Source organism: Typopeltis vanoorti, chromosome 18 (assembly GCF_054136105.1).
Source record: "Typopeltis vanoorti isolate ZY-2024b chromosome 18, IOZ_Tvanoo_1.0, whole genome shotgun sequence".
NCBI lineage: Eukaryota > Metazoa > Arthropoda > Arachnida > Uropygi > Thelyphonidae > Typopeltis > Typopeltis vanoorti.
Genome location: NC_143566.1, coordinates 95309568 through 95321871, shown reverse-complemented (window position 1 = coordinate 95321871; position 12304 = coordinate 95309568). Strand labels below are relative to the sequence as shown.

Genomic DNA, 12304 nt, shown 5'->3' with positions numbered 1-12304 from the left:
CAGTGGTAAAAAACACTGACCAGGCATGCAGTCAGGAATACATATCCATACTAGAAGTAGAAAAAGCCATCAAAGGCTTGAAATGTGGAAAGGCAGCAGGAGTAGAAGATATTCGACCAAAAATGCTGAAGTATGGTGGTATAAGAGTCTTACAGTGGCTGCACTGCATAGTTCAGAAAGCCTGGACAGAGGGACGAATTCCCGATGATTGGAGTAGAGCTCTCATAGTACCCATATATAAAAAGGGAAATAAAACTGCATGTGAAAATTACAGAGGTATTTCCCTACTGAGTGTTCCTGGCAAGATCTATGCAAGTATACTTGAGAAACGGTTGAGAAGAATTGTGGAAGAAAAGCTTGGTGAAGAACAAGCTGGATTCAGGCCAAATAGAGGCTGTCAGGATCAGATCTTCACTTTACGACAAATAGTCGAGAAAGCATGGGAATATAACAAAGATCTGTATTTAAGTTTTGTCGATCTGGAAAAGGCATATGACAAGGTGCCAAGAGAGAAGCTATTCAATACGCTTCAGTTATATGGTGTCAATGGGGCATTATATCAAGCAATACTTAGTCTTTATTTGAGTTGTAAGTCAGCAGTTAGAATTGAAGGAAGTACAGGAAGATGGTTTAATGTTAAATCTGGTGTGAGACAAGGATGTACATTATCCCCTCTGTTATTCATTATCTATATGGATCACATTATGAAGGAAAGTGGTATTAAACATGATATCAAAATTGGAGATGTTAATGTCAGCTCTTTGCTTTATGCAGATGATGTTATACTTCTAAATAAATCTGCTACAAGTCTGCAAGATTCTCTGACTAAATTGAATAACTGTTGTAATAGATATGGTATGAAGGTCAGCAAAAAAAAAGACAAAGACAATGAAAATAGGCAGAATCATTGAAAATGTCAACTGTGTTGTGAATGGAGAACCTGTGGAACAAGTAAAACATTTCAGCTATTTAGGCACGATTTTTACTGAAGATGGTAAATTAAATATAGAAATAGACAACAGAATCACCAAAGCTGGTATGGTGGGAAGTCAATTGAATAAATTCATATGGAATAAGAGAGAAATCAGTCGGAACACTAAATTAGCTGTGTACAAGACAGTGTTCAAACCAGTTTTAACTTATGGATCTGAGAGCTGGGTCTGAAGTAAAACACTTGACCAAAGACTAGAGACCACAGATATGAGAGTCCTGAGAAAGATTATAGGCATGAACAGATGGCATCAATGGCAATATCATATTAAAAACGAAGATATTAGGAAAGAACTTGACATTGTCAGCATCCAGGAATGCGTCAGCAGAGCTAATCTTAGGTGGTATGGTCACTTAAACAGAATGGGCGAGGAAAGATTAGCAAAACAAGTGTTCTCTGCCAGGTTGGCAGCAAAACGACCCAGAGGAAGACCAAGATATAGGTGGATTGATACGGTACAAAATGCTTTAGATGATAGAAATATAAGATCTGATAATGTTGGAGTCTTGACAAGTAACAGACTGATTTGGAGGAAAATTGTAGATAGGAAATTAATAATGATGTAATTTTTTTCATGTAGTACTATCATATCCTGTACACCCCTTGAGGGTACATGGCAGGAATTTGATGATGATGTTTCCACTTCTCTTGTATCCTAATGGTACAATGGCACCTCTTGGCATCAGTTTTCTCTCCCAACTTTGGTTTAGATGACTAAGATAGATCTCCTCCTACTATTCTGCAAACTATCCACAGTATACTTACCGTGAAATTTTGCCAAAATAACATTAGAAAAATACTTAGTAGCCTTGATACTAATAAGTCTCCTAGTCCTGATGGTATTTTTTCAGTTATACTAAAGACTTGTGTCTGAGAACTCACTCTTATCTTATATCATATTTTCAAGGTGTTATACTCATCCAATATTCATCTGACAGCTTGGAAGCATGCTGTTATCTAGTGATCTTAAAAAGGGAGATAAAAGTCAACACCTTCCAACTATTGCCCTGTTGCTCTGACCTCAGTATTCTCCAAAATAATGGAAAAGGTCATTAAAAGCCAACTGCTTCACTAATTGGAGACTCACCAACTATTTAGTGATCATCAACATGGATTCTGGGGCATTTTTGTTCCACAGCAGATCTCCTAGCCTATCTTACCTTTGAATGCAGGCCATGGAGAAGTTTGGAGAAACGCAAGTGGTTGCTCTTGATATTTTCAAGCCATTATGGCAAGGTGGCCTCCTGTACCAAAGTATCATCTGATGGTATTCCTCCTTTGCTCTGTAAATGGAATGCCAGCTTCCTCTCTGGGGTTTTTCCTTCCTCTCCAGACTACCATCTTATAGTATGGGAGGGAGTCAACTGAATAAATTTATATGGAATAACAGCAAATTTGACAAATAATAAACTACCTGTAAACAAGATAACATGAAACTAATTTTAGCTTATGGATCTGAGAACTGGATTAAAAACAAAATCATTGATCAAAGACTAGAGACTACATTTTTCTGATGAGAGTTCTCAGAAATTGTAGGGAAGTGAATAGATAGTCCAAAGAATGAAAAACATTTAATCCAAAATAATATTTCAAAAAATCAAAATGAGTGAAAAAGTTGTAGGAATGGAAATTGTCGAATTATTTTATTATGAACATTTACTAATTTATGTATATTAAGTTGAGGCTCACTACAGTAAACATTACTAACAATTTCACTCAGTGTATTAAATAACTGAAAAAGTTCCAACTAATGCCCTTTAGATAAAGGAAATTCAGTATAGCAATCAATCTGCTATAGCAAGCTATTCCTATGATCCCTATGAGTTTGCTATAGTGAGTGACACCTGTACAATATGAGGCATGATCATACACCTCCAAATCAAAAAATTAGAATAATCAAAAGAAAATGTGTTGAATGATTTGCAATTCTAATTTATTGCATAGAAAATAATTATTACCAAATATGAATTAGTATCATCTAAATCTACATACTTTGTAGATTATATAACCATGTAAACACATAAAAATGGAATATAAATTATAAGAAAACCTTTTTTGAAAACAAAATTAGAATAATTTTTAACATGGTTCAAAATATTAGAATAATGTGAAAATAAATGCATAAAAATTACAGCCAAAGGGAAACATGATAATTAGTACTTTGTTGCATCACCCTTAGCTTTTATGACCATTTGTAAATGGTTGGGCATATTATTTACTAGCGGTTCACAATCTATTTTTATCAAAACATGCCCATATTGTCTGCAGACTAGAAACAAGTTCATTTTTGTCTCTTGGGGCAACTTCTTGAAGACGTCTCTTCATAATTTCCCACAAATTCTCAATGGGGTATAAATCTAATGAGTTTGCCAGCCAAGGAATTACATTGTTGTAATAGGTTTCACGGTATAAAAAGAACACAGATGGTTAAGAAAATAACTATTTATTAACTTAAAAGCTAATATTTCGCTGGTATTATATCCAGCATCTTCAGAGCACACAACACAAAGTTTGTTACAAAGGCAAGACAACCACAATCCGGTGTGACAGTGGGGACAGTATAAGTGATTGCAGTGTGCAACACAAGACTAAAGTTCTAATATGGCGCCATCTAGGTTAAAAAAAAAAATTCAAAGTTTTGAAATAGTAGTCCAAATGATAAAAAATAAAAGTAATAAATATTAATTTGGTCTTAGGATGACTGTCTCCCAAATCTTTGGGATTTAATTTAAATCTACCAAAGATTTGGGAGACAGTCATCCTAAGACCAAATTAATATTTATTACTTTTATTTTTTATCATTTGGACTACTATTTCAAAACTTTGAATTTTTTTTTTTTTTTAACCTAGATGGCGCCATATTAGGACTTTAGTCTTGTGTTGCACGCTGCAATCACTTATACAGTCCCCACTGTTACACCGGATTGTGGTTGTCTTGCCTTTGTAACAAACTCTGTGTGTGCTCTGAAGATGCTGGATATAATACCAGCGAAATATTAGCTTTTAAGTTAATAAATAGTTATTTTCTTAACCATCTGTGTTCGTTTTATACCGTGAAACCTATTACAACATGTCTGACGAACACATAAGCCTATCCACGCGTAAGGAATTACATTGATTTGCCTTTCTTTGAACCATTTAGCAGTGGTCTTGGAAGTGTGACAAGTTAAATCTTACTGAAAAAGGAAATCTCCATCACATTAATCTTCTGATGCCAGTAACATAAAGTGCTCAAGAATTTCTTAGTACACTTTGGAATTGAGTCTACGAATATTCTAATATTCGTACACAATACACTGTCTACCTGGACCCTCTGTGGTCATACTGCCCATACCATGACAGAAGTTGCAAATGTTCACCAAACGATTCCTGTTTAAAATGCCAAACACATATCCCTCGATGACCATAGAACACACAAAACACACTTTCAATGCTTAAAAAATACCTTGTTCCAGTCCTCCTGATCCCCACAATAGTCCTTGCTTACACCGTCACACTCTAGCTGACTTTTGCTTGGAAGTCATAAACAGTTTCGTCTTAGGCACATATGATTTAAAACCCAATTTGTGAAGTCGTCTCAACATCATAGATTTAGACACATTCACACTCAATTCTTTCCATCTCCTGTGAAAATACACTTCAGAAGTGGTTTTTCTTCACAATATTTTTCAATCTCCTCTCATATCTTGATGTAGTTATTACCTTTTGACTGGTATAGCAGCGATTATTTTGAAAACTTTGATTATTAGAAACAGTCTCAATACTCTACTCACACTTGCTTTGAACATTTCAATTCCCTAGCTGTAAACTGTTGAGTTTGGCCTTCTTTGTGTAGAGACACCATATGAAACTTCTTAGCTTCCGATATGTGTTGCTCGGAAGTGACATATCGGAATATATGCTCTTTCTATGCTTTCCCCAAAACCAATCGGAAAAATTTGGAATATTCTAATATTCTGAACCATGTTAAAAATTATTCTAATTTTTTTAAGTGAAATAACAGTTTTCTTATAATTTATATTACATTTTTATGTGTTTACATGGTCATATAATCTACGAAGTACACAGATTTATATTATGCTAATTCATATTTGGTAATAATTATTTTCTATGCAATAAATTAGAATTGCAAATCATTCAACACATTTTCTTTGATTATTCAAATTTTTTGATTCAGAGGTGTATTAGACAAAAATATGACATCACTCCTCCAAACCTGCTATTTTATAAAAAACACTAAAAAATATAATTTCTAAATTTTGTATAAATATACACTATATAGCAATAAGTATAGAAATGCAAGATGTTTCAGAGAAATCTAAATTACACATGCCTAGAGCTCTTTGTCAACCTGAATCCTTTCAATCTTCTAGGCATATTCTTCACTAGTTATGGTAATAATGATAGTATGAATCAGGTATTTTGAATTTTTCTCTTTAACATGCCCACCTGTCCATTATCACTGTCTTACACAGTAATGGTATATGACATGCATCCAACATTCCAGTTTGTCCCAAAAGTTTTCTGTTGGTTGATATTAGAAACTTCAATAGTTCAGGGAAGTTTTTCCGATCATTTTCCTCAAAACTACATTTCAAGAGCATCTTTAATATGACATGGTGCATTGTTGCTGTCTAAAGAAATAAGGGTTCTGTTCTATCAAACTGACAAGATGCAGGAAGTACTGAATTATCTAGAAATGTTGCATACCCACTGATAATCATCCTTCCAGGTATTACAAAAGGAGTCATAAGAAGAAATGATTGATTTTTATGTAGCTCCCATCCAAGAAAGGTTTATTTGTAAACCTATAAGTACATCTGTGCTGTGGATGGGCTAAGAATTTTTTTTCTATTTTATTGATTATATATTTTTTGTATTTCTATTCGTTTTTTTTTACCTAGTCCAGAAACCTTGCTCTAGATAGACCAAATGTGAAACTTTTTTCCAGCTAATTCAGGCCTCCAATAAGCAGAGTGGTGGTCTCACACCAGGTGATTATATTCATCACCCATGTGATGACAATCACAAACATCCATGATTGTGATAGAATTTGAACCTGTGGGCTGTTAGTTGGAGAGTGGATAAGCTAACCACTCGGCCGACCAGGCCAGCAATATACAGATTAATATATAGGTGTAAAATCAGTTCTAGGATGGTGACTGAATGTATCTATCAGTAATATGTTTCATTCTAAAACAGGGAGGTCCAACATTTATTATAACACAGTTGAATGTTTAAATCATTACAGAAAATGTAAAGCAGTTGGTGATGGTGCAGGGGGGGGGGGACTGCAAAAAATGCAAACAGAAATACTTAATTAAGCAAATCAAATTGGAATATCTGAAATAGAACACCTAATGGCATGCATTCTCAAATATTCTAGAAGGAATTCTTTGAATTTCACAAGCTAAAACAAATATTTTTCATTTTCGAAAAATTTGAATAATAAAATATTTGTGACAATAACAGAACTAGGCATAATGAAATTCATAATATGGTGATTTTCTTGTCCTTAAGTTTAACTCTGTACTTATATGAGCTGAATAAACATTAATTACTCATTAGTATATAAAATAACAGAATTCATATTTATTGAAGATTTTTTTCAGCTTCACTACCTCAGCAACATCGTCTCCATTAACCCGTCGACATATCCAGTCTAGAACTCTGCTATTTTCACCAAAACCAGGCCATAAGAACTTTCCATCATCACTTTTGCGGAACCAATTGACATGAAAGATACGAGGCAATTTAAGGCTAGGTCTTTTCTCAAAACTGAGCCAGTGATTTAAGTAGTGTCCAAAATTGTAACCGAAGAAGGGTCGCATGGCAAATGGATCATGCATTATCATTTTGCCTAAAATTGAAAGAATTACAATTAAAAAGGTCCCATGTTCACTTTAAAAGAAATAAACTGCATGTAAATTGAATTATAATTTATCATGAATATGATGAACAGGCTCAATAAAGAGTACGCATTTTTAAATGAAGAACAAAAAATCTAAATGCATAAAAAATGTTATCTTTTAAATGATAAGTAAATAACATTTACTTTATTCTTATAATTTTCAATTTACACACTGCTAAATTCAGAATGAACACAAAAAGTCGCACTAAATTCATATACAAACATGGTCTACTTTTAACTAACCAGCTGGTTTCATTAAAAATAAATAAAGAAAGAAAATAAAATAATTTTGTAAAAATATATATCTACTCTATAATATAAAATGATAAGCTTTTTTGTAACATTTTCATGTCACATTTTTTGTCAAGTTATTTGAAACGTTTTGAAACTCAGGGGCTAGCCTGAGTGTCGAGTCATCAGAATTCAAGGAGAACTGGCCTACCAGTCCGGAACTCAGGGGTTGGGCACTGCAGGCACCGGGGGGAGACCCCTTTCGAGTTTTCAAAATTCGAGTCATCAGAATTCAAGGAGAACTGGCCTACCAGTCCGGAACTCAGGGGTTGGGCACTGCAGGCACCGGGGGGGGACCCCTTTCGAGTTTTCAAAATTCGAGTCATCAGAATTCAAGGAGAACCAGCCTACTAGTCCGAAACTCAGGGGGGGTTTGGCACCATAGGCACCAGGAGGAGGACGGAGCCCCCCCCCCTCGAGTTTTCAAAATTCGAGTCATCAGAATTCAAGGAGAACCAGCCTACCAGTCCGGAACTCGGGGGGTTGAATGCCGTAGGCACCAGAAGGACGAAACCCTCCCCCCTTTGAGTTTTCAAAATTCGAGTCATCAGAATTCAAGGAGGACCGGCCTACCAGTCCGGAACTCAGGGGATGGGTGCCGTAGGTGTCAGGGGGTAAGGAGACTCTTGATTGGAGAGCAGACACGCTAACTGCTCAGCCAGCCAGGCTGGCATTTTGCTTCTGCATGATGCACAATTTAATTTCAATCACTCTGTGTGTGTGTGTGTGTGTGTGTGTGTGTGTGTGTACACACACACACACACACACACACACACACACACAGAGTGATCAAAATTATCAGGGGCGAATATTCTGGGTGTGCTGTGCTCGCCCACAAAATAGCAATATCGCCGACATTATATTTTTGCATTTATTCCCGCTAAAGACTCCTCTAATTGTTTCCAGGCTTTGCATGATTCCTAAACGTAAACACAATATACTAATGTTTCACTTTTCAATGGGTAAACATTGCATCATATTCGCGTTAATACCCCAGGTGTGTTCAAAATACATACACTTTTGAGCCCTTTGAAAAGATGTACAGAGAGCGCAGCAGATCAAATTCTTAGCATTCTAGTAGTTTTAAACTGCTCAGAAGGTAAGGCAGGGTAAGCTGAGAAACAATACAACATTACAATATTTCCTATTCCCAAATTTAAAGAAACACTTGAAAGGAACAAAACCACATTTACCACAGATGATGAAGTCATATCTGCAGCTGAGGACTGGTTTGTGCAGCAAGAAAAAGACTTTTTTCTCAGAGGATTGCAAATGATGCAGCAGCATTGTAACAAGTGTATAACATTTTGTGGGGCATATGTAGAATAATGTGTAAGTTACATGGTTCTATCTCAATTCCTGCATGGTTATTATCACAACTTTTCAACACACCCTCGTTACATAGATATCGTCTGTTAAAAGTAATTTTCAAAGTACTTACAGGATTTTTTTTGTTTCTTTTTTAATTAAAGAAATTAAAACAATTATTATTTCCTGTCTTTAAGAGAGTGGAATATAAGAAATTACTTTAATGTGTAAGAACTGTCATTCTTTGTATTTCGAGGATACAATAAGTAGAAAATTTTTTACTTGTTACAAAGGAAATTATACTTAGTAAGAAATTATATTCTTGTTTATTCCTTTATCTATGTGGAATAAAGTTTGTGTGTGAAGTATCTTCATGACTAGGCTTCTTGTATATAGAAGCATGTTGACTTCACATCAATTGCCTCAGTATCTCATAATGCAAAACAAACTTCCTTTTGATGTGTATCCTTCTGCATCATGTGTATATCATCATCACCATTAAATTCCTGATATGTGCTTTCAGGGATACAGGAGTACTCTCAGGATAATTATGATGGTAATACATGAAAAAGTTGCACTAAACTTTGTTTGCTTACACTTGGTTAAGCATTAAACCAAGAATATAAATTTCTTGACATCTTTAATTTATAGTATAACCAAGCGGAAAAATTTTCAACATCTATCTCTAATCTAGAGTATTTTAGTAATAAGGTGTGACACCTTTTAGCTATTTGTATATGGAAATATGACTTCTGTATTACTTCAAGTATGACACCTTTTAGCTATTTGTATATGGAAATATGACTTCTGTATTACTTCAAGCTTGGTATCAGTTCTGGGTCTGGCTCACACTGATGAGACCTCAATAAAGATCGAAACTGGTCTGGCTCACACTGGTGAGACCTCAATAAAGATCGAAACTGGTCTGGCTGGTGGCCCTTCCAATGATGCATGGCATTATACATGTCTGTAAGGATATGCACATTGCATTATAGAATACTAAGGCAATTGATGTTAAGTCATTACCCTCCATATACGAGTAGCCCAGTTGTGAAGTGACTACATGCAAACTTTGTTTGCTTACACTTGGATAAAGCTTTGATTAAACCCAGAATATACTTTATTGGCATCTTTAATTTATATTACTAACTTGCTCAACAATTTTTGTCCAAATTAATCTGTTATCTGTTTAGATCTTATATTTCTGTCTTTTAAGGCAATGATAAACGAATCTGTAAACTTGCACCAGACAGTAACTTTGAATGAATGGAAAGAAATTTGTTGGATTGCATGTGGATTTTGCATAGTCCATACCTGGCAATTGTGGGTATTCACAGCTGCGTTCAGGTGAAAATGAGCCTCATCTACCCAGAAAATTATCACTGGCCACGAAGCATCCCACTCCACTCCATTCAATGAGATGAGATGAGATTTCAATAAAGGTCAAAACCAGTCTGGGTAGTGACCCTTCCCATAATGCATAGCATTATACATGTCTGCAAGGATATGTGCTTTGCATTATGGAATACCAAGGCAAGTGATGCGAAGTCACTAGCTTCTACGTACAAGTTGTCCCAGTGCTGAAAATTGTTCAGGTACAAACTTTGTTTGCTTACACTTGGCTAATAAACATCTTAGGCTAGAAGCCTAAAGTCTTCTGTGGACACTGCTGGTGCCTAGCCTTCATTGTTAAATGAAAGGTCTAAGAATTAATGTTTCTCAAATCTTGTGAAGTTTAACACAGCAGTTGGGTTTGATACATAGATTAGGCTTTTTTTTTTTAAACTTGTTGATTCTAAAAAAAAAAAAAAAAAAAGTTCAAGTTTATTTTCTGATGAAGCACAGTAGTTTTTTCCATTTGATTATGTGCAAGATATCCAAGGCATGGTCAGCTAGACCTGACTGACCACATTTGTGGATGCAGATGTATATATGTATGTGTTCTCCAAGGCAGATTTTTGCAGATTTCCCAGTTTGTTCAGCACTCCAGAATCCAGTTTCTATAGAAAAGAAAATAACAATAGTCTGCCTTTTCTAGATAGTCTAATCATGTCTTCCCCATGCACTCTTTCTATCTCAGTTTAAAGAAAACTTACCAACATGAGTTGATACATACACAAACTTTCCCATCATCCCAAGAATATGGTGTTACGAAAACCAGTTAACAGGACCTCCAACCTCTGGTCCAACAATGTTTCCATCACAGCTTAACTCTACTTTATTCACTATACCTTCCAGTCCAATGGATATAATGCAAAAATATTAACAAAACAGTTCTTTCCTACTCCCACCTCACATCCTTCAACTTACAGATTATACACATACTGGCCACTGAATTAGAAACTTTTATTTAATACCATGCTGAACCTCCTTTATTCAGAATAACAGCACATATGCAGTTTGGCATAAATTCAAAGCTGCTGAATTGCATATATGTCTATGACATACCAGGCATTCACTAGACAGTCCTTTAACTGACTGAGATTTGATAGAAGAGGACTGTGCTCCAGGATCTGTTTTTCTAGCATGTCCCATACATTCTGTCCTTACATCTAACCATGAATGAACTTATAAATCATTCAAACACTCAATGAAGCTATAACAAAAAAACATATTTCCCTCAAAAATAATCACACATACAAATCATGCCAGAATCACCACATTAACAACTCACTTTCACATCCACTTTACTAATATCCATTAACACCAACATAAATGAGTTCATTATCATTTACAATCATCCAGATCAGGCATCTTACTCTTGACAGAAACCCAGATTGCAGCTATATCCACTGCTGCTGCTGATGTCCAAATTACACACTTCACAATCTCTCTTGCCTGAGAATGACTCACTTAGAATCCCCTGTTTTTGACCTTGTCTAATTCAGTTTAATTGCTCCCATTTAGTAACATTTATTTGCAGCATTTACCAGTCATCAAACTCTGATAACCATTCAGATTTCTTTACCATTCTTTCAATCAAGCTCAACCATCAGCTATCCAAATGGTGAGGTCATCTACCTAGGAGACCTTAACATCCGCAATTCCAGTTGGCTCCCCTTTTACAGCACCACTTATCAAGCTGAACAAAGGTAGAAATCTTTGCTATAAGCAATGACTAGTGCAAATTGTACATTTACCTACATGAAATTCCTGATAACCCTCTTTGCTTGCCCAATACTGTATCTCTTTTTAACCAGTTCTTCCAGTTACACCACAGGAGTTACCTCCCTCATGACACCCCCAACCACTCCTGAACTCAAGTCTTCTGCAACTACAAAGGTGCTATTCACTGGGACAACCTTGGAATTTCTACTCCTCCTTTCCATGGAATGGTTATTGCTTCTATACACATCCACCCCTAATGCCTGCTGTGATTGTCACAGAAATTTTCCACACTGCATGAAGGCCGTCATTTCCCATTCTACCCAAAATCCAGCTTACTACAAGTGGATTGCATGAAGAATCCTAGCTTCATACTCAGCTTATTCCAAGGGATGCAAAACAGTCATTAGCAGATCTAAATCTGATTTCATAAAAACAACAGCAGAAAACTTGCTTCCTATTCAAATGGAAACTGTGCCCTCTGGTTTCTGGAAGATAAAGCTGGCTTCCTGGAATATCACTCTTTTCCTCGAACTCTTACTTAGAACCAAGACAAACTGCATCCTCCATACAGAGATTTGAGCACTTATGGCTTCTGTACTTTTTCAGCAAAAAAAGACATCAAAAAATTACTAAATAACTTAGACACTAAAAAGTCTTCTGGTCATGATGGCATCCTGCCACAATTGTTCTTGAGC

The 12304-nt window shown here is 35.6% G+C and overlaps 1 protein-coding gene across 1 annotated transcript in view; it reads right to left on the bottom strand.

Moving 5' to 3' along the window:
• LOC150096961 (phosphoenolpyruvate carboxykinase, cytosolic [GTP]-like) overlaps positions 1–12304 on the bottom strand; it is a 203958-nt gene that overhangs the window by 13974 nt on the left and 177680 nt on the right. Inside the window, exon 10 of the mRNA XM_090408517.1 lies at positions 6613–6851. Within this exon, the coding sequence (XP_090264643.1) occupies positions 6613–6851 (239 nt within the window). The remainder of the gene's footprint in view (positions 1–6612; positions 6852–12304) is intronic.